The sequence below is a fragment of the Solanum dulcamara genome, chromosome 2 (genome assembly GCF_947179165.1).
Source record: "Solanum dulcamara chromosome 2, daSolDulc1.2, whole genome shotgun sequence".
In the NCBI taxonomy this organism is placed as follows: domain Eukaryota; kingdom Viridiplantae; phylum Streptophyta; class Magnoliopsida; order Solanales; family Solanaceae; genus Solanum; species Solanum dulcamara.
In genome coordinates, this window is record NC_077238.1 from 76,715,282 (window position 1) to 76,738,093 (window position 22,812).

A 22,812-nucleotide genomic window follows, 5' to 3' on the forward strand; every position below is an offset into this window, starting at 1 on the left:
GAAGAATGTCGTCGACATAGACTGCTAGAATGGAAATTAGTGACCCAGTGTGTTTAAAAAAGAGAGAGTAATCGTTTAAAGAAGAGGAATAACCTTTGAAGGCTAAAGCTCCTGCAAGCCGAGCATACCACTGCCGTGAAGCTTGCTTTAAACCATATAGAGACCTTTTCAGAAGACAGACATGGTTAGGACTAGGAGGTGTCAGTCCTAGGGGAAATTTCATAAAGACCTCTTCTTGGAGGTCACCATGCAAGAACGCATTGTTGACATCCAGTTGCGAAACAGACCACCTCTTCTTAGCTGCAATGGTAAGTAAGCACCGTATAGTGGTCATTTTCACAACAGGTGAAAATGTCTCTCCATAATCTATACCTTCTCTTTGTATATCCCCCCTCACAACTAGTCGTGCCTTTAATCTTTCAATACTACCATCAGAGAGATGCTTTATCTTGTATACCCATTTGCAGGGTAAAGCTCTTTTTCCCTTAGGTAGCAAGACAACATCCCAGGTTTGATTGGTCTCCAAGGCCTGAATTTCTGAGTTCATGGCTTCTTTCCATTCTGGATGTTGAGAAGCCTGGTAATAGCAGCTAGGCTCAGTAGCATTGGAAATGGAATGAAGTAGTTGCTGATTGTTGGGGGATAAGGAGGAGAAAGCATATCTCTTAGCCTTAGGAGAGTGATCAAAGCAAGTTTTCCATAGATCAGTGAGGATCACACCATTGCAAATGTAGTGTCTTAGATATCCAGGCTCATGAGATATTCTACTAGACCTTCTTGGTAGAGTTGTTATAGGGGCAGGAGGAGAAGTATCTGTCACTGATGTAGTAGAGCTTGGATAAGCATGTTCAAGTTGTGGTAATATAGGTTGGTCAGTAGGGGTTTGCTGAGAGGGACTCAGTGACAGATTAGGAAATGTAGATTCAGAATGTGGACTATAGCCAGAGGCATTATATTGAGATTCTGAGGGTGTGACTGGGTAGGAACAACCATTTACAGGTGGGGCTGAGTGATTATGGAGTGACAGATCAGAATGATAATCTGAGGAAGAGGGGGAGTTGAAAAAAATAGGTGTGTGTGAGTTCTCAGATGAGTTGAAAGGAAAATGTGATTCATAGAATCTCACATCCCTAGATACAAATACTTTCTTCTTATCAAGAGACAACAATTTATATCCTTTTTGTTGTAAAGGATATCCTAGTAAAACACAAGCAGTAGCCTTTTCATCAAACTTGTTTCTTCCCTGTGCCAAGGTTGAAGCATAACACAGACACCCAAAATTTCTCAAATGATCATAGGTTGGTTTCTGTTTAAGCAATATTGCATAAGGTGTTTGTCCCTTTAGAACACTAGATGGCAGTCTATTAATGATATGAGTAGCAGTCAAGATGGATTCTCCCCAGTAGCACATAGGCAATTTGGATTGAAACATCAGCCCTCTTGCAATCTCTAATAGGTGTCTATGTTTTCTCTCAACAGTTCCATTTTGTTGAGGTGTAGCTACACAAGACAATTGATGCAAAATCCCCTGAGAAGCAAGAAATGCTGATTCTTGTGTGCCTTTCCCTAATTCTAAAGCATTATCAGATCTGATCATCTTAACCTTTACATTGAACTGTCTTTCTACCATAGATAGAAAACTTTTCAGTACAGGAAAAGCATTACTCTTAGTACTTAGTAAAAATGTCTATGTCCCTCTACTGAAATCATCTACTATGGTGAGAAAGAACCTGAAACCATTGTAAGTATTACACTTGTATGGTCCCCAAGTATCTATATGAATAAGATCAAAAATGTGCTTGGATTTTATGCTGCTGGTAGGAAAAGGTTGTCTAGTTTGCTTAGCTCTAGGACAAATGTCACAAATAAAATTGGAGTTGGATTCATTAGGGAGAAAACTTAAATGTTTCATTGCTGAAAATGGGAGGTGTCCCAACCTCACATGCCATAGCTTTACATTAGGTGCAGCATTAACATAAACTGAATCAAATTCTGGAACTGAGATGGGATTTTTTCTTTTTGGGATTGAAAATACATCATTTGAATTAAAAATATTTCTAGACTTGTCACTATTATAATCCAATAGATAGAGACCCTCTTTAACTTCACCAAAAACTTGAGGACTCTTCACTGAAAGGTCCTGCAAGAAACATCCATTAGCAGTGAACATGACATCATATTGAAACTGCACACAAAACTTGTGAATTGACAGTAAATTGTACTTAAAATCTGGCACAAGTAACACATCAGTTATGATATGACCTGGCAGAATGGAGATGCTGCCTATATGGGTCACACTTACCTTGAAAGAATTATGTAAATTAATGTTCAAAGGCATAGGGAGAGGTTTTAGAAACAAAAAGGAATTGGGATCAAAACACATGTGTTCTGAAGCTCCTGAATCAATTATCCAGGAATTCTGTTTAAGGTTAGTGAATATAGAATTTGAGTATTTAAGAATGGTACCAGCTACTGCATTTGCATTTATTCCTGTTTTTGTCAATTTGCTTTGCTTGTACATTTGCATCATTTCTGCAATCTGTTGTTTGCTATACTGTTCTTCAAAATCTCCATCTTTGACTTCAAAATCTGTCCTGCCAATGTCTTCATCTCTCTGCTGAGTTAGACTTGCATTTGCCTTAATCTGAGGTTGATAGTTCCTGGAGTTAGTGAACTCAAAATCTGCAGGGAACCCATGCAGTCTGTAGCAATCATCATGCACATGTCCTGTTTTCCCACAGTAAGTGCATGAGAGGTTTGGATCATACTTCTTCTTACCCTTAAACTTGTTTTGTGGCTTGTCAGATCTTGGGTTCTGGTTTGGGCTAGCATACTTCTGATATGTGTTTGTTCCTCTCATTGGCTGATATTTGATCCTCTGTGCATATCTTCCCTAATGCTGCAAACTCAGCAATTAACTTGTTGTTTGGCTGGTTTGCTTGGCCTACTGCCATAAATGATCCAGAATCAGAAGTGACATTTATGTTTGCATATACTTCCCTTTGGTTTTCATCCTGCAAAAGTAAGGAATATGCAACATCTATTCCAGGTAATGGATTCATCATAAGTATATTTCCCCTTGCCTGAGTATATATATCATTCAGTCCCATTAGAAATTGAATCAATCTTTGATCTTCCAGCGACTTTGTTAACTTTGCTTTCCCATCACAGGTGCATTCACATGAGCAGCAAGCAATCACATTCATCCCATCTAATTCATCCCATAATCTCTTAACTTTGGTGAAGTATCCTGCAATGTCGTTATTGCCTTGCACTAAACCTGTTAATTCTTTTTGCAGATGGTAGAGTTTGGCACCATTTGATTTGCCAAATCTCTGCTCTAGGCTGTCCCAAAGTTCTTTTGCAGTTTTGGAACTCATTACACTGTCTGCAATATCCTTAGATAATGCATTTGATATCCAACATATGATCATGTCATTGACACAATTCCATTGCTCAAAATCTGCAGATCTCAGATCTGGAACCTTGCAAGTTCCATTGATAAAACCAAGTTTTCTCTTGGCTGATAGAGATAGGAGGATAGATCTTCTCCAACCTGGGTATCCTTTTCCATCAAAAACGCTGTTGACTAGAGTCATTCCAGGTGAATCTGAATTGCTTAAGTAATAGGGATGGTTGTTTTCATATATGATTCCTTTTTCACCACTGTCTGATTTAATTTCAGTTGTTTCAGGCATTCTGGGATTTTGAAGATGATTTTGATGTTTTGACACAGATTTAGATGGAGCTTAGAGGTGCTCTGATACCATGTAGAAATTTAAGAATAAGAAGCTAAAGAAAAAGGGAATTTCTGTGTGTTTATTCATCAAAATGTACATTTATTTATACACAGATTTTTGCAACCAATTGCAACAGAGACAAAGGGAAATGGGTTGATTTTGTCTATTCTAACTTGTCATTGTTTTATTTTATTTACCCATAACTATATGGGCATAATCATATTCTAATATTTGTTGTGTTGTGTGGACAGGATGATATCCACGTGGATATCATCAGTAGAGAAGTGGAAGAGTCTGGAATACTTCAGCTGCTTCTTCATTCTTCTTTCTCATTTTTGTTTTGTGCTCTTCTTCTTTCTTCTTTCTCCTTTGCTGTCTTCTTCTTCTCTTCTTCATGGATGTGTGTTGTCTTCTTCTTCTCTTTGTGCTGTACTTCTCCAACACGGATGAATTTGACAAATAAAAATGAAGATGATGCAATAGTTGGAGTTGTAGCTACATCCGTGTTAGCTTTCGGGGGTGCAATTAATGTAGCTTACAAGCTATTGTTTAATACCATTTCAGAGCATTTCTGCTCTAAAAGCTGCTATTGTTTAATACCATTTTTTCTCATTTATATTGTTGGTGCATACTAATCATTAAATTCATCAACAAGAAGATTGATATGTTTGAAGAAATGTCTCTTGTGTGTGGGAACAATGGAGCTAGGGGCGATTGTGCTAAGTCGTTTGAAGATATAAACTTGGATTGTAGATCGGAGAAAGATAATGATAATGATATTGAAGGACCATCCAAGGAGAAGGATGTGCAAGATGTGAGTGAAACTTCTCAAGTCAAGTCAAATGAAAAAAAAATCGTTCTTCTGATGTGCAAGATGTGGTCGGTGATACTAAAACAAAACTTGGAGAAGTAGCAATGGCAATAAGTAAGATAGCTGATAGTTGCTTAGATGTGGCAAGGTTGTATGAAGAAATTATGGCAATTGAAGGTTATGAGGAAGAGTTCTAAGGTGACGCTTTTGATTATTTGGTGCAAAGTGATTCTTTAGCTAAGGCATTCATAACGAAAAATTAAAATCTCCATAAAGTGTGGTTGGAACGATTTAAGCGCGACAACACAAATAGAATACACAAGTGGGTCGGAAGAACATAGCTAGATAGGGTATCTTCTACTACTATTAATTTACTGCAAGAGGACTTGATACTATTAGTTTACTGCAAGAATTTTGTATGCCTGATGCAGTGTTGTTTTACCAGTTGACAATTTGTTTGTTTCTTGATTTAATGACTTTATTAGTTCAAGTAATTATACGTTATTGAACTATCATGTTGAGAAAAAAATATTCAGAATTATGTTTATTATGATACGTTTGGACAAGTTACTGTTTGGGGTGGTTGAGGGGAGCATAGAAAAACATCAAGATTTGGGTTGGGGAGGGGGGAGCATATTTTCCTAAAAAAGATTTTCTTACTCACCAACCAAACACTAAAAAGTGTTTTTCAAAAATTGTCTTCCACTCCTTAATCAAACACAAAAAAATAAGTGAAAAATCAACTAATTTTTCAAAAAAACATTTTCCATTCTGCCAAACATACCCTAAGATCCTAATTAGTATATTCAAAACCCATCCATATTAAAATATCAAACAAAATTATTACCAGTCTAATCAAAGTGAACTCAATAATTTCAACCAATGAGAACCAAGTATTATGGCTTCTCAATCCGGCACGCATTCCAAAGTCAAATCTTAGCCGTCGAATTACTTTTAGAAAACACAGTTAACACATTTATTAACCGTAGATGCTGGATTAGAAAAGCACACGGATAATCATTCTGAACCGTCAGATATAGTTCGATACACGATCCCCACAGCTCTTATTATATATAATATTGAAAACCGTCAGATATAATCTTTAACCTGCAAATTCGTTAGAGCTTTTTTCATTCGCAACAGCAAAACAAATTGAGAGAAGAAGAAGAAGAAACAGGTTCTTCTAAGAGGTGAGTTATTTTTTTTTGCTGCATATATATTTGAATTGTGAATTTCAATTGTGTTTTGATATATGAAGATCATGATCGATTGCGTTGTATTTTTTGATTTTTTTTCCTGTAATTTTATGGCTAGGGTTTCTCATTATCTCTTGAACTAGTCCACGGGGTGCTTTTGTGGTAGTGATTCTGTGGAATGTTGGATTAATTGGATATTTAGGGATCTAACTGCTCTTGTATTTTGATTCTGTTAATAGTTCGGTGTTTACTGTGTTATTTTTAGGGTTTCAGAAAAAAAAGATCATTTTTTTTGCTAAAAATAGAATTTTAGTGTTGGAGTCAATACATTATTTGGGTGCAAATTTGAACATGGATTTCTTGTTGTTTTGAATATATATTTGGGGGGGGGGGGGGAATTGATTGTCAAAGAAAAAATTCTATAGCATTTGTAATGAAGCAATCTTAGTTTCTTCAATTTTTTGGACTTTGTATCCTTGGTTAATGATCAGCTTTGAATGGTTGTACATATGCTTCCCAGCTTTGTATTTGGCGTAAAGTTGAAATCTTTCATTAAGATTTCTTCTTAATTTTGTAAAATTGTGGTTATTTTTGGGGAGTTTTCAACTCAAAATTGAATTTTATCTCGTGTCATGTTTCTTTTCTTATTAAAAATTTGTGGGATGTGATTTGCAGATGGCTCGTACCAAGCAAACTGCTCGTAAGTCTACAGGAGGAAAGGCTCCTAGGAAGCAACTTGCCACAAAGGTCTCTTTACTTTTAGATTTCTCCTTGGTCTTTCCATTGAACTGTTTTTGTATGTATTAGTTTTTAACTCTGCCTTATATGTGCATTAGGCTGCGCGTAAGTCTGCTCCTACCACTGGTGGTGTGAAGAAGCCACACAGATACCGACCTGGTACTGTTGCTCTTCGGTAAGGACAGATAATGTCGGGCAATTCAATATGTATTGCATATGTACATCATGCTTGAGCTTACCATTGTATATGTGTTGTTGAATGTGATTTTGGCATCGTGCAGTGAAATCCGTAAGTACCAAAAGAGTACTGAGCTCTTGATTAGGAAGCTTCCATTCCAGAGGCTTGTTCGTGAAATTGCCCAGGACTTCAAGGTAGATTTTGTGTATTGTTTATTTCTATTTGGTTCTGAATTTGTACTGTTATGTTGATGACGATGGTAGTGATCTGATTGATTCTTCTTTGTGTATTGCTTTGCTTTCAGACTGATTTGCGTTTCCAGAGTCATGCGGTGCTAGCTCTGCAAGAGGCTGCTGAGGCCTACTTGGTGGGTCTCTTTGAGGACACTAACCTTTGTGCCATTCACGCTAAGCGTGTGACAATTATGCCCAAGGACATTCAGCTTGCCAGGCGAATCAGGGGCGAGCGTGCTTAGTTTGATTACTGAAGTAGTAGCTTTGTTTGTCGTATTTTTACTCTTTTTCTTGATAGACAAAGACGATTAATCAAAGTCAGTAGTAGGGCAATGTGCTTCTAAGTTTGTTTTGGTAGCTGGAAAACATGGTATATTTTGTTTGGATCCTATAATGTTTTGTTGTCACACCACTGGTGTTGAACAATGTTCAGTGTTTTCATCTAATGGTTAGTCCAAGTTGTTGTAAATATTATTGATTATATTATGTTCTTCACAGAAGTAGGATGTTATCCCAGTTGTGTAGTGGATGGCTTGGAGTTTGGTATTGAAAGTGTGGTAGTTTGCTTTGTGGAATGGGATAAGCAAAGATATTTTATGTGTTAAAGAGTGTCATGAAGTTATTTTATCCACCTATATGGGATAATAATTCCACCATTTTAGTACAGAAATGAGGGATAATGAATCGTATTTTAAAATTTGGTTGGAAGGTAGGATGCACAGAAGAGGACTGTTTCCTGCATCTAAAATCTGTTCGGGTCTTCAATTATGTCTAGCTTTAGCAAAGTTAGAGAGCGTAGTTCTCATCTCCTTGCTACCAATACAATTTTGGTTACTACTGTCTATATTGAACACTGCTTTATTTGAGAGGGTAAAAACTTGCAGCAATTGTATCTTTAAAGTTGAGATTTGGTTTGCTAGTCTTTGCCATTTTTAACTTCAAAGTTTAAAATATTGGTACTTTAATATCAAACTAACGAAACGAAGAATTTTGGAATGTCTTCCGGTTCTTTGATAAAGTAACTCTTTTAAATGTTAAGCATTTCCTTCATCTGAAAAACAATAAAATCAACTTTTGGGAGGGTTGTTGAAAGGCACGATTCAGGTGTTTTTTTAGCCATCAGATTGAACCAATGTAAAAATTACATCACAAGCTTATTGAGGACATGAACTTAAATAGTAAGATGTAGAGGTGGATTATGGTAGATGGTTAATAGGTAGTTGAGTATTGTTGAGTCCCTTATTAGTATTGCTAGTAGTACTCTTTTACTATTGCTTTTAGTATTGCTGCTTTTATTTCAGTATTCTCTTTTTTAAACTGCTTTGACATGTGTTACTTGAGTAAAGGGTGTATTGAAAACGATATCTCTCTCTACAAGATAAAAGAGAAAATCTAGATACACTCTACTCTCCCCGAATGCACTAGATACTCTACTCTCCCCAAATGTACTAGATACTCTATCCTCCCCAGATGCACTAAATGCGCGAGAATACAATAGTTATGTTGTTATTCCCATCTAATAAACAAAAGTAAAAACCAAGTGTCTCTTTATGTCCATTTTGCAGAAGAAAAGCCAAAAAAAGAGGAGAGAATTATTGAGAGAAAATGGACGTTTTACTGAACTCATAAATATATCTCTTCTAGAAAGTCATCAAAATTTTATTTTTCCTAACAAACCAATTTTAAAAAAAATGTTTATCTACACCTTTTGGCCCCAATGCTTTCTGACTCATTTTTATTGGCTGTCAATGTTTTACCTTAGTGTCATGTGTGTACACTGTAAATTTTTATCTTTGAAGTTCAGAGGTTTTCTCGGATACGGTTTGTTTGTCCCTATCCTTAAGGTTTATCTGGTTTCTTTCTTTTTTCCTTTCTTTGGGTGTTGAATTTGCATGAGAATAAAGATTGGATCTTTACAAGATTTTGAAAGATTTCTACATCTGGGGTGTATTGATTTTGGACACCAGAAAAAATCCATTATAAGTTACAACCATTTTTGCTTCGTTTTCTTCTTCTTGAAACAAAGCTCTCAAAGATTGACCATATATCTAAGGTATAAAACCTTTGTCTTTTCATCCTTCATGTTCTTCTATTCATTTTTTATCGTGGGGTTTATTGGTGGACATTCTTTCTTATCAGTGATAGTAACAGTTTCTTGTTTTTCGGTTTCAATTATCACCTTGTTTTTTTTGTGTTTCCGCTATTGCATTATTTTGTTGTTATTAATGTTCTTTCCTCTGTGTGTTGACTCTGTTTAACATTATATCATTGTTTTAATTCTCTCATTTATGTATTCCCCTTTTCAAACTGTTTGAAAATGCTTTATTTAAAGCTTAGGCTGTATCAAAAACAAACTCTCTATCTCGACGAGCCAGGGGTAAAGTTCGGATACACTACCCTCCCCATTTATGAGATTACACTGGGTATGTTGTTGTTGTTGTTTGGATTATAAAAATTGAACATTGATTTTTCTCTTTTGGAAAATGATTTTTTTTGTTGTAATATGGATAATGGCTTTTGTCTACAACTTTGCAACTTCTCATTAATTGTGATTGTTTTTGCTTGTAGAATTGATCACTAGTTGCAAGAGCAAATAGGAAAACTTGAGGAGGAGCTTAAGCAGATGAAAGAGGTAGCTCATGAGGTTCAGGCAATGGATTTATTATCCAATTTCAAGAAAAGGGTTCATGAACTAGAAGCTGAAGTAGCGAATAGACGATTAACGGAGTCTAGAATATTTGATGCATTGGCCTCACAGACAAGGGAATTTGAGCAAACTAAGATTGACCTTGAAGAATCCAAAGTTGAGATATCTTTACTTCATGAAGAGATTGAATCACTAGTGGCTTCATCCGAGCAAAATAACTGGCGTTGTGATGGTTCTTGTAGCGGGAAGATTGCTTTGGAGAAGGAACTCGGATGCCTCAGGTTTGAACTTGGATTGGCGAAGGCGAATTTGGCTAAGATCCAAGAAAGAGAGAGGTCTGCTTCATCAAAAGCTAAGGCATTGAGTGATGAGATGCATTTGGTTAGAAATGAGCTTAAACTTGCAACTTATGCAGAAGAAAAAAGCCAAATGGCCTTGGATGATTTAGCATTAGTATTAAAAGAAGTTGCTGCTGAAGCTTATGAGGCCAAGGAGAAACTTAGTGATTCTCAAGTAGAACTAGAACAAGTAAAAGATGAGGCGGGACAATTGAAACATATGGTCAGAAACGCCGAGGCAAGGTATCAAAAGCTTTTGAATGAGGCGAAAAAGGAAACTGACCTACATAGAGAAACAGCAGACAGATTAAGACCGGAGTTTGATGAGTCACGTTTGGCTGAAAAAGAGACGAGGTACATCACTTGTATAAAGAAAGCTGAAGAAGAAAAAAAGCAAGCTCAGGACGAGGCTGCTACACTCGCAGTGTCTCTTAAAGCAGCTGAGCGTATGACTAGAGCAGCAAAGAGAGAAGTTTACAAATTAAAGGGCATATTGAAGCAGGCTATAAATGAAGCGGACGCTGCAAAAACTGCTGCTGGCCTAGCTAGAGATGAAAACATTCAACTCAAACATTCTAAAGCTGAAAAGGAGGAATCAATTCGTGTTCTTACTCAAGCGAATGAACAACTTGAGATTAATGAAGTTGCAGCTCAAGAAAATTTCAAGGAGTTAAAACGGTTGATCTCTTTGTCTGCACTCAAAACCGAGGATAAGGAGAAAGAAGAGGAATATTATGAGGATGCCCAAATCAAGAAAACATCCAGCCTCAATATTAGTGTGAATTTGAAACAAGAACAAGAAAATTTAGAAGCGAAAATCCAAGATGAGCATCCCGAAAAGGCTAAGGCACTTGAGGACTCAAAATTTGAGATTAATGAATCACCAAAATCAGAGCTCCATATACCAAAACAAGTATCTCATCATCGGAGAGCATCCTCGTTTGCCTTCTCAGCTGATGGAGGAACACCAAAAACAAAAGATTTGTGCATGTTTTTGAGCAAATCTTCGTCATCACTCAACACCAAGGATAAGGAGCAAGAAGAGGAACAATCTGAGGATGCCCAAGTCAAGAAAACTTCCAGCCTCAATCATAGTGAGCTCAAACTGCAACAACAAGAAGATTTGAACGCGAAAATCCAAGATAAGGATCCTAAAAAGGCTGAGACACGTAAGAGGTCAATAATTGAATCACCAAAAAAGGTTCCTCATCATCGGAGAGTATCCTCGTCTTCTTGCTCAGATGATGGAGGAACACCAAGAATAGAAGACTCTGATAGTGATAGAAGTACTCCTACTAGGAGGACAAGAACGTTGTTTCGAAAAGTTAGTGATCTCATAAGTAGGAAAAGTTTTCATAAAACCATCCACTAAATAGGCCCTTGTTCTGTAGATACAACTTGAAATTGTATAGTTATTTACTCTAGTACACAATGCTTCATTTATCAGAGAACACAGGAAACTGTGCAGCCTAACAACTGTGTTTATTTCATTCAGTTCTTTTATTATTCAACATTAACTTCATCAGATCTAAGTAAGGCTAACATAGTTGCCTAGAAAACAAATTACTGTAATAATTTGCTATAAACAGTAAAATTGTATTGATAGTGTAAATATTCTTTATACTGTCAGTATATATGACTTAAAAGTTAAATCCTTTTGATTACTATCATGTCTACAAAAAATATTTCAGCAAGGATCAAATGACAGAACAATAAAACTGAAGAAAGGACTCCAGTAAGCATGCTAAAACTGGATTACTAACAAGGCCATTTAATACTCATTTGACCAAAAAAAATAATTGTATAATCAAAATAAGACAATTTATTTGAATTTGAGTGAGAAACATAAAGTTGCATACTTGAAAACTATATAAAAAAGTATTATAATTTGCATTTATTCAATTATAATACAAAACACTAACAAATATATTTTAATAAATTTTAGTCAAAGTAAAGACAGTTTAATTCCCCAACTAATAAAGGTATGAAGTAACTTTGGGACAAAATAAACCAAGTAATTTTATTTCTTATTTTGAGGATAAATGTTTGTTTTACAGTTTAATTCCCCAACTAATAAAGGTATGAAGTAACTTTGGGACAAAATAAACCAAGTAATTTTATTTCTTATTTTGAGGATAAATGTTTGTGCTTCGGGCTGTGAGGGCTCTCAACCACATAGATAGTTTAATTTGTTCATTGTTTTCTGAGATGTAAATCAAAGTAAATTTGCATGACGTACTACTTCCATTCCATTAATTTGAAATCACTCGTGAGGATGGATGGGGCGATTGAGGTGAATTTTAAGTAGATCCAATTAGAAGGTGAATCATGATTTGAATTTTATGCATTTTAAATTTTAAGACAGCGATATCAAGTGTCAATAACTATGTTTTGAATTTAATTTTGTATATCAGATTTTGGTTTCTAGCTCCACTCGTGAATCCAACTTGATTTAAATAACTTGAGAACTAACTATCAACAACAATATACTTAGTGAAATCCTACTAGGTGAGGTTGGGTTTACAGAGGATAGAGTGTATACAAACCTTATCACTATCTCACCGAGGTAGAAAGACTGTTTTCAAAAGACACTCGGCTTTAGTTCGTCAAACCAAGTAAATGAAAAAGAAAACAATGAAGAAAACATAACAGTTAATAAGAAAAGTAGTGTAAAGTCTACAAGAAACAACAATAACAACAACAAATAATGTGATAATCGAAATACAATAAACAACATATGACCAGAACTACGAGGATACAACTAGTACTACGACAAGCATGGACAAGGCTAAACATTCGCAGGCAAGACATTACTCTATCTCTACTAACCTTCTACCCTAATAGGCGATCTTTGCTTCTTCCTATCTAGAGTCATCTCCTCGGTCTCGGTAATAAGAAGTTACACCATATCATGTATAGTCACCTCTCCCCAATACTTTTTCGGCCTACCTCTACTCGTCTGCGTAATCCCTACAACCAACTTCTCGCTGCTCCTCACCAAGGCTTCTACGCACTTTTCTTCACATGACCAAAGCATTTCTCTCATCTTGTCTGTCACAAAGGTCACTCCCATTAAACACACGACGCAATTTATTTACCAATAATTAAACAAGGGAAAAGACTCAAATATGCCATTAAACTTTGAGAAAAGACTCATCTATGCCATCCGTTAAAAGTTTGGCTCATTTATGCCATTTTCGTTTGAGAAAAAACTCATCCATGCCATTATTTGTAAACTAAAACTATTTTTCATTTTGCAAGACTATTTTATACACGTGGTCAATTATGATTCGGCTACGTCATTAACTAACTTATTTTTTAAAATGAAAAAAATTTAAATATGGCATTGAACTTTGAGAAAAGGCTTATCTATGCTATCCGTTAAAAGTTTGGCTCATCAATGTCATTTTAATTAACAAATAATGGCATGAATAACCTTTTCTCAAATAAAAATAGCATAAATAAGTTAAACTTTTAACGAATGAGATAAATAGAACTTTTCTACAAGTTCACTCATATATTTGACCCATTTTCCTAAATTTACTCCAAATTCTAAGAGCCCATTTGTATGGGCTTAAAAAAAGTAACTTTTATGGATGAAGTGCTTTTAGAACTTTGAAGTATTGAAAGTTATTTTTATAAATAAGCAGTTGAGTGTTTGGATAAAAATGCTTAAATGACAAAATACAAAATGACTTGAATTTAGAGTTAAAAAGAACAAAAATGGTAGTTTGTACGAAGTTATTCTCTACACAAACTGGAAAACTTCCAGCGTGAATCCGACTCATTCAGCTCGAGATTCGGATCTGTTCGTGGCGAGAGAATAGTTCCGAGGTCGGCGTTCCTGAAATAGGTCAGATCAGCGATCTCTCCTTTTATTTTCACTTTTGAAAATTTGAAATGTGTTCATATTAGTGCTTTCAGTTTCCTTTGTTTATGTTACTATGATGAAATGCCGTTTTTGATCTTTGATGCTACTATTTGGATTCAAGTCAATCTGTTAGAAACCATGCTTTAACGATTCTCTTGTCTGTGCCTAAAATTAGGATTTAGCTGCTAATATAAATGGAATTTTTATTGATTTGGAGCTATGTCTTAGTTTGGATTCGAAAAAAATTGTTAATACTAGGGGTGACAATGAGGCAGGTTGCAGGGCCGCCGCATAGCATAATTTTCTCTTTTCAACCCGCCCCTCGTAATTTGTCATTGTAACTTTTTTGAATGACTTTGACAGTTATTCTATCAAAGAAAAACATCACTGATGCAATTGCTGTGAAATATTGCATCAAAAGACAAGTATTTGATAGTTTGGAAAAACTATTTGAATGTATACAAATAGTGATGAAATAATAGAAGAATTAGAAGAGAACTGATTATAAAAGAACAATTAATAACAAAGCATTAAAGTTAGAAAATATTAGATGTTCAACGATCATTTGAGGAGGAGACAAAGTTTTTCAATGAGTTGCGATGATTGAAAATTGAACTTGTAATAAATAATGATGGAGAGCTCTAGTTCATAAATGATAAATGCCAGATATTAATCCTCAATCAACCTTGACTTACCACATACTTACTCTATAAATTCATCCATGTTTGAAAATTGACTTAAAGTGATCCCAAATAATAGCTAAACAATGGATTCTCAGTTAACAAAACACAATGGCAAAAGAAAAAATAAATTATTGATTCTTTAAGAATAAGTTAAGGGATTGAGATAATAAAGCGCAAACCAAAGGTTAATCTGGTAAGTATTTGATATCTGGATTTTCTTGCCTAAAGGTCCTAAACAAAAGATAAGTGGAAGAAATAACTTAGCCCCACATTACTCAGATTACCCCCACCCCCTGTTGCCATCCCTAGTTAACAACATTTTCTTAGATACACTGTATATGTTTGGATGATTCTATGGAAAAAAATTGCTTGGGGAATCATGTTCAAGGAAACCATTATGGTTTAGGGTTTCATGTCTTGAGATCCTTAACAATCGTTCTGTTTCTGGATATTAGAAGATTAAGTTTGAATTTCACTTTTATTTGAACACGTTTATGAAGTAGTAACTACATGCATGTTACATTTTTTGACAATAGTACTGAACATCAATATGTGCAATGGCTAATCGAATGATCAACGTTTTGATCCTTTGGTTCATAGGTTTTAAGTAAACAAATCTACATCATTTAATATTTATGAAAGACAAAAAGAAAGAAAATACTATAGGCTTTATTGTCACACAGTCATTTGTTTCTGTTATATATTCTATCATGAGCCAAAACATACTGTTAGACATCACACTATGACAGAATACTTGGTTTCACTTTTATTTTTGACAACTGTGGTGTCCGGGCAAGGCAGCCAAGTTGCGGGCACCTCGACTAATCCACAGGTTACCTGGTCCCTCCCACCATAGGCACCAGGTAACTCTGTCCACCAATGCTTGGATAGATTGGAAGAATTTACCCCGTGTTTTGCCTCCAATGAGATTTGAACCTGAGACTTCATGACCACTTGGACACATCCTGGGGAGTCGGGTGCTTACTTGGCTTTAGTTTTTCATGCTACATGTCAACTTATATTAATGAATATCAAACTTTGCCCTGAAACTAGGAGCAAACACAATGGGACTTCTTAGCATTATTCGAAAGATCAAGAGAAAAGAAAAGGAAATGCGCATCCTTATGGTGTAAGTCTACAAGCTAACACTTTAACGTGTGGCATGTGGGATTTTTGTATACATAGTGTATTTATTTTCTATTTGGTTAATTCTGTTTATTCTATAGGGGTCTTGACAACTCTGGTAAGACAACAATAGTTTTAAAAATAAATGGGGAGGACACCAGTGTCATCAGTCCGACTCTTGGCTTCAACATCAAAACCATCACATATCAGAAGTATGGTTTCTCTGTTTCCTTTTCTCTGTTTTGTTCCTCAGATTTGCATGCTGCTGTCCTGCTTCAATAATGTCTTTGTTCTTGTTGATTGTTGTTACTCAGTTAACTCTAACCTGCATGTCCAAGATGTACTTTTTCAGGCAATGTTCATGTGGTTGGATGAATATTTAGATTGTTTTATCCATAAGATTAAAATTGAGTCATTCTAACCTAGTGACCTGCATGTCCAAGATGTACTTTGTCAGGCAATATTCATGTGGTTGGATGAATATTTAGATTGTTTTATTCCATAAGATTAAAATTGAGTCATTTAAAGATACTCTTAGTTGATGTTTTTTCCTTTTGAATTATCTTCTAAGGCCTCGGTTTATGCTATCAGTCAATTGACTATGTTTTAATCCCAAATCAGTTGGGATCAGTTATATGAATCCTTTGTTAACCTGATTTTACGCTGCCATCAACCTACAGCTGTCACTCCCTCCTTATTTTATTCAGCTTTAATTTGGCTATGTTTTACATAGTAGGTGGAGTTCTCGGTTATATGCTGCGGGATATAAAACTTCTGTGCTTCGTTAGTGAAGTCCAGACAAGTAGGTTGGATGAACTTTGGTGAACTAGACATTTATGTCAACTTGTATGTTTTGTCTTTGAAATTACTATTAGATGTGTTTAGATCATTTCAAGTTAATCTGACATTCTTCAGGTATACGCTCAATATATGGGATGTTGGGGGGCAGAAAACAATAAGGTCTTATTGGAGAAACTACTTTGAGCAGACTGATGGCTTGGTGTGGGTTGTGGATAGTTCTGATCTGAGAAGGCTAGATGACTGCAGATACGAGTTACATAATCTTCTGAAGGAGGAGGTATATATAGATATATTATATTGGTTCTCTTTTCTGTTGCTGAACCTCATCTATTCCCTGTAGCAAAAACTCCAAAAACATATGGATTTTCAGGGTTGTTACGAATCCAATTTTCCCTTTCTCTCATCTTTTAACCGCTGTCATACGAGTGCATCTAGGGGTGAGGGTTCTTCATAAGTTGTGCCAACTAAAGGGTACAACTTGTTTAAACTTTTCTTGCTCTTATATAGTTACATTTTCATTTTTTAAGACCTACAGATTTATGATTTTGATTCTTACTACAACCATTGAATTTGCACTTCTCCATTGGTTCTTTTACCTAATGAGATATTTTGATTTCCAATGTTGCTTTAAATCATGAGCTATGTATTAAATGCAACATCTTACTTTAGGGGGACAGACACTCTTGCTTCTTCATGTATTAGGTGATAGAGATGTGTTTCTTTTCTATAAGGGCAGGGGCAAGGCAACATGTGACGTCCAGGCAAACATGTGCCCCCGCCCTTGCTGAGAAAAACCCCATCCCGTTATACATGAAGAAACAAGAGCGTCTGTCCCCCTAAAGCAAGATGCTACTACATTTAATACATAGCTCAAGATGTAATACACAGGGGATGGAGTTGTTGAAATTGCTTTTTCCTATTATAAAGTATAAGTGCAAGATAATGTGTCAAGAAACTAGGGAATGAGTTTTCTGTTATGGTACAGAATTCATGCATATATTACCTACATACGTATGCTTCTTTGATTCCTCCGTTTAATTTATGTGACATAGTTTGACAGGCACGGAATTTAAGAAAGGAAGACTTTTGAAATTTGTGGTTTTGAACATGTCATAACATTTATGTGTTTTACATTTGAAATTTGAGGTCTTAACTTGCCAAAACATTTATGTGCCTATAAAAGCTTGTCATTAAGGGGAAAATGGGATGTTTAATTTAAACTGTTGCCAAATTTGGAAAGGTATCATTCTTTTTGCAATGGACTAGAAAGGAAATATTGCCGCATGAACTGGAATGAAGGGAGTATTTCATTGTGGTCCAAATGCAAAATAATGAGTCAAGAAGTAACAAATGCTATCTCTTGGTTTGATGGAAATGACACCCCTCCTTGACATATTGCTTCCTTCTGCACTTGGACAAAATCATCATACTACTAATAATCTAAATTAAGATTTTGTCAAGAAACTTATTTGTGTGGCTATGAAAATAATTAATTGTGCATAGAACCTATTGCAGTTAATTTCTAACAGAACTGTCTTGCACATTTACTAGTGCTAGTATTTAGTTACATGTTTCACAATAGTGGTGCCATTAGCATTTTACAATCAGTTATACTTCATAAGTTCTGCCCATGTCCACCCTTAGACCGTCAGGTTGGTAAGTATAGGATAAAATAATCCTTGTTATTGGCTTATTGGTTTTGTTGAATGTGTGCATTTCATGCTTCAAAAAGTCTTCTTTTTGTGTCCATAATAGCTTATGTGTCCCAAAAAAAGAATGTATCATGCCCATTCACCTTTTCAGTAGATGAGATTAGGATAAAAAAGCTTTCAACATTTAGTGAAGGTGCATAGCTTCTTTGAATGTCCGGTTGATTGATTGTATCATCTAGGAAGAACCATTCACCTTTTCAGTAGATGAGATTAGGATAAAAGCGCTTTCAACATTTAGTGAAGGTGCATAGCTTCTTTGAATGTCCGGTTGATTGATTGTATCATCTAGGAAGAACCATTCACCTTTTCAGTAGATGAGATTAGGATAAAAGCGCTTTCAACATTTAGTGAAGGTGCATAGCTTCTTTGAATGTCCGATTGATTGATTGTATCGTCTAGGAAGAAGACTCATGCCAAAAGAGAGGTCTTTCCCTATGGTTATGAAATTACTTTTGATTGAAAAGCAAGTTAATGATGCCATTAGTCAATGGGCAGGGTTAGCCGAGAGTCCTTTATTGCACTTGCTGGAGAGAGAGTGACATATCCTATACTTAGTAGTCAAAGTGCATTTGGACCTTTGATTAGTAACATCTCTTTTGTTAACACCCCCCCCCCCCCCTTTTTCTTAAATTTATAGGTACAAAGGTCAAGTTTTGATTGTAATGGAAGTTACTGAATGAATCTATTAAAGCTGTCATTTTAGTTAGTTTACAAGCACCTCACTAAGTGATGCTTGGTATCACTAGTGACAACAAAGAGTGAGAAAGAATGAAACCAAAAAGTTGAAATTTACCGTTGGAAATGATTTTTACTTGATGTTATATGTCCTTCACAATTCCTTTCTCCTTTGCAGAGGCTATCAGGAGCATCATTATTGATTTTTGCAAATAAGCAGGACATACAAGGCGCTCTTTGTCCAGATGAAATAGCCAAAGTAAGGATGCTTCTTATTATACCTTAAACTGTGTTGAACGAACATTTAAGTGAAGTTCTTACACTGGGAACTAGTAAGGATGTTGTTTATGATCATGTCGAGGGTTAAGCAGCTATTCATTTTGTAGCCAAGTATGTTTGCATTGGTAATATGATTTGTACACATTCGGAAATCTGAATATCCAAATATGAAAACCGAAATACTGAGAGATCAGGAGAGAAGCTACTTTCTAGTGGTGGTTGAGGAAGTATTACATAGTAGTTTTCAAATTACTTGGTTTTTGGCTTGTGTATGGCCAATTATTCATAAAGTGTTTTGACATTCACAGAGACGGCAAATAATTTCTTTCTTCTGATTCTCAGGTGCTTAATCTGGAGGCTATGGACAATAGTCGGCACTGGAGAATCGTGGGATGTAGTGCTTTCACCGGAGAAGGACTACTTGAAGGATTTGATTGGCTGGTACAAGACGTTGCATCACGAATTTATATGCTTGATTAATTGGAAGTTTACATTAAGATTTTGATTCCTGCAAGATGGCCTTTTTATACACTTTTGCATATACCATTCAAATATCATGCAAGGAGCAATGTACCTACTAGTTGCTGCTCATCTGTAGACTGCTCCAATATGACCCTTTGTAAGGAAAATTAATACAAGACCTCTCCCAATACGCAAGAGTCTATGTTATCACTCCCTGAGCCCATGTCATATTGGAAGGTTGCACAAGCTCCTTTTCTCAGAGTGGAGAACCTATTTTACCCCTCTTGGGGGCTTAATCAGTGTAAATTCAGAATTCAGACGTAGGATGTCTATCTAGAAGTTGTCGCAGCTCAAAAGGGTTTCCAAGCTTAGTTTGTATACTAGTAATTAATGCTTACTTGCTTATATGTTAACGACTTGAAATGAAAGTGAGTTAAAAACATTTCATGGAGTTTCAGTACATCTGTTTTTGTTTCAATTAAAAGGGTAAAAGATTTTTTATCGAATAAATAATTATAGTTGTAACTATGCACAAAATCGTTGATTAGATTTTAAAAAAAAATAGCTGTGATACTTTTTACTCGCTTAGGAAACTGAGTTCTAAAGAGGCACTTACACATTTGGCTGCTCGGCCAAAAATATTTATATCCGCTAGCCATTATGCATAATACTTGTATACAAATGCATTAAAATAACCATACCCAGCAGACTCAGAATCATTTCTATCATTCCCCTTACACACAACTGCATAAATTCAGTTCGTTAACTGAGCACATTGAAATAATCTATCCGAAGCAGACTTGCTTTCACTTTTTCAATTATGTAACCTGCAATTTCACTAGTTGCTTTCTTCTGAGTTAAGGCCATAGAATGCAAATTGGATACTGTTCCAATAAGATAATGCAACATTCCTCCTGAAATGGTGAAAACAAAAGGTATACATTTGGCAGTTAGAAAACCTTTTTGCTCTTGATTCCCACACTAGTATTTCATCATTTCCTAATTAAAGTGCACTATATTAACTTCACAACATTCAACCTCAGCGTTTATATCAAGACCGGAAGTGAAAGACAGATAGTAAACCTAATTACCTAATCAACGTGTTGCATTCAGTCCCAGTAGCATGTTCTGTTTGGGCAAGTAAGACACATTGGGAGTCTTAGCTAAGGTCGACGCAACTTCCCTCGAAGCCTCAATCCTCCTAAGCTCAATCAAACCCATACCAGCAGCTGCAGTTGCATCGGAAATCAACTTAGCAGACTCACTTTCTCCTTCAGCCCTAATAATTGCAGCCCTCCGCTCTTGCTCAGCCTTCATCACTACAAACTTTGACCGCTCTGCCTCCTGCTGGGCAACCTGCTTCTTTTCCACAGCCTTAGAGAATTCAGCACCATATGATAAATGTGTTATCGCCACATCATCAAGCTCAATGTTGAAATCCTTAGCACGACGAATCAAACTCTCACGAACTAATGCAGACACCTGTGGACGTTCTGTGAGAAGCTGATCCGCGTTGAATTGTGCTACGACAGATTTGAGAACTTCATTGCCTATGGAAGGAAGGACCTTCTCATCATACTGTGATAGTAAAATGAAAACATTAATTTTATAGATTATACATAAATCCTTATATACAATTAAATACTAAGTACAGGATTATTATTAATCTTATATACACTTGCATACGAAATACAAAAGGTTATATATTAACAATTATACGTAGCAATGTTAATATACTATATATGCAGAATCAGTACCTCGAGACCCAGGGTTTTGAAAATGTCTGGAAGACGAGAAACTTCTGGTCGAGAGAGAACACGGAGGGTAAGATGGACCATTTGGAGATCTTTTGTACCGGAGAAGGAAGAGAACGTGTGAGGCTTTGTGCGAATATCGAAGATGATGGGTTGTTGAAGCCATGGGACTAAAAAATGAGTCCCTTCATCGACAGTTTCATTGAGGACTCCTTTGAATCGGTCGAAAAGTACGGCTCGTTGGCCGCCGTCGACGGTGTATAGGGAAGAGTTAAGAGCTGTTGCGCCGGCGCCGATCCCAGCTGCGCCGATTGCTAGATATTTGAGAAGAGATAATGCTGCTTGATTGCTACCCATTTTACAGAGAGTTAGGGTTTTGGAATGATTAATTGGAGGAGAAGGGGTTTTAGGTGGAAGAAAATGGAGTGTTCTTCAAGAAAAACCCAAAACCCTCTAACGGGTCATCGGATTAAACCGGATCGGATTGGTAGGAGGCCCGTAAATTTACATGACACTCTCCCCCCAAAAAAAGAAAAACCACCTAATTACACGAACATTCATACCATATTTATCAATTCTACTAATTTAAAATAATTATATATTTTTTCATTAATTACTACGAGATACACTTTGAAATATATATATATATATATATATCGAGAGAGAAGCGAGCGAGAATCAATATATCCTAGATATATGCAAATCACACTAAATACATATATTTGAGATATCAAATATACTCTGAAATATAAATACATAGGGAGAGAGGCGAGTGAGAGAGTTAACGTGTTCTAGATATATGTGAATCACACTAATACATATGTAGGGGATACCAAATACATTCTGAAATATAGATACACAAGGAGAGGCGAGCGACAAAGTCAGTACTGTATCCTGGATAAATATGAATCCACTTGGATATAAATGTATCTGGAATAAAATACACCTAATTTATCAAACATACATGTATCTGGACACGCTTGGGGACTGAATTTGGTACAAATAGTAAATTTTAAAAACTCATGAAAAGATTTCGCTATTACCAATTATATCAAATTTCGCTTCTCAAATACAAGTGAACCAGATACGTCTAATTATGTGTATCTAAATATAAAATATAACTAAAATAGAGAAAATATTCAAAAATCTTTAATATATGAAATTTGCTTTATTTTGATCCTTAATATATTCCACATGATCCTTAATGTATATAAAAGGTTCTCAATTTGGTCCTTTGCCCTAAAAATTAACAGACCCATCAAAAACCTCTGTTAAGTTTAACAGTGAGCCTCAAGAGCTTTCCTTTCCCATTCATTTTCTATATTTTCCTCTCAAAAGCTCTGTTTTGAAGAGCTTGTGCCTCTTTTTTTGCTTCAGCCATCGAAAGAAAACTTTCCTCTTCTCAGTGAACACACAACTCCTGTTTTTATTGCAAAATGTCAAGAAAGAAAAGTTTATCTGCTCATTTCATCTCTGAACCCATATTTTCAAAGCTGCTCCAATTCACGGTGATAAATACCTGAAACTTTTCATTGATAGATACAGAAGCTCTAATCACAGACCTATTTG

General features: G+C 35.8%; 4 protein-coding genes and 1 pseudogene across 4 annotated transcripts; 4 read left to right on the forward strand and 1 right to left on the reverse strand.

Moving 5' to 3' along the window:
- Positions 1 to 4,186: 4,186 nt before the first annotated feature.
- On the forward strand, positions 4,187 to 4,927 carry LOC129873299 (uncharacterized; annotated as a pseudogene).
- Positions 4,928 to 5,632: 705 nt separating this feature from the next.
- On the forward strand, positions 5,633 to 7,365 carry LOC129880796 (histone H3.3). Its single transcript, XM_055954992.1, has 5 exons — positions 5,633 to 5,741; positions 6,423 to 6,494; positions 6,584 to 6,660; positions 6,767 to 6,857; positions 6,968 to 7,365. Exons 2-5 carry the CDS (start codon positions 6,423 to 6,425, stop codon positions 7,136 to 7,138), a joined length of 411 nt encoding a protein of 136 aa, XP_055810967.1. The 5' UTR covers positions 5,633 to 5,741; the 3' UTR covers positions 7,139 to 7,365.
- Positions 7,366 to 9,213: 1,848 nt separating this feature from the next.
- On the forward strand, positions 9,214 to 11,373 carry LOC129873308 (uncharacterized). Its single transcript, XM_055948382.1, has 2 exons — positions 9,214 to 9,273; positions 9,478 to 11,373. Exons 1-2 carry the CDS (start codon positions 9,214 to 9,216, stop codon positions 11,251 to 11,253), a joined length of 1,836 nt encoding a protein of 611 aa, XP_055804357.1. The 3' UTR covers positions 11,254 to 11,373.
- Positions 11,374 to 13,612: 2,239 nt separating this feature from the next.
- LOC129880800 (ADP-ribosylation factor-like protein 2) lies at positions 13,613 to 19,973 on the forward strand. The gene is made up of 6 exons (XM_055954997.1): positions 13,613 to 13,734; positions 15,489 to 15,564; positions 15,662 to 15,772; positions 16,476 to 16,638; positions 18,927 to 19,007; positions 19,370 to 19,973. Exons 2-6 carry the CDS (start codon positions 15,500 to 15,502, stop codon positions 19,505 to 19,507), a joined length of 558 nt encoding a protein of 185 aa, XP_055810972.1. The 5' UTR covers positions 13,613 to 13,734; positions 15,489 to 15,499; the 3' UTR covers positions 19,508 to 19,973.
- A 144-nt stretch (positions 19,974 to 20,117) lies between these two features.
- Positions 20,118 to 21,737, reverse strand: LOC129880799 (prohibitin-3, mitochondrial-like). Its single transcript, XM_055954996.1, has 3 exons — positions 21,247 to 21,737; positions 20,581 to 21,067; positions 20,118 to 20,403 (listed from the first exon to the last, which is right to left on the reverse strand). The coding sequence occupies exons 1-2, from the start codon at positions 21,598 to 21,600 to the stop codon at positions 20,585 to 20,587; spliced, it is 837 nt and encodes a 278-aa protein (XP_055810971.1). The 5' UTR covers positions 21,601 to 21,737; the 3' UTR covers positions 20,118 to 20,403; positions 20,581 to 20,584.
- Positions 21,738 to 22,812: the final 1,075 nt, after the last annotated feature.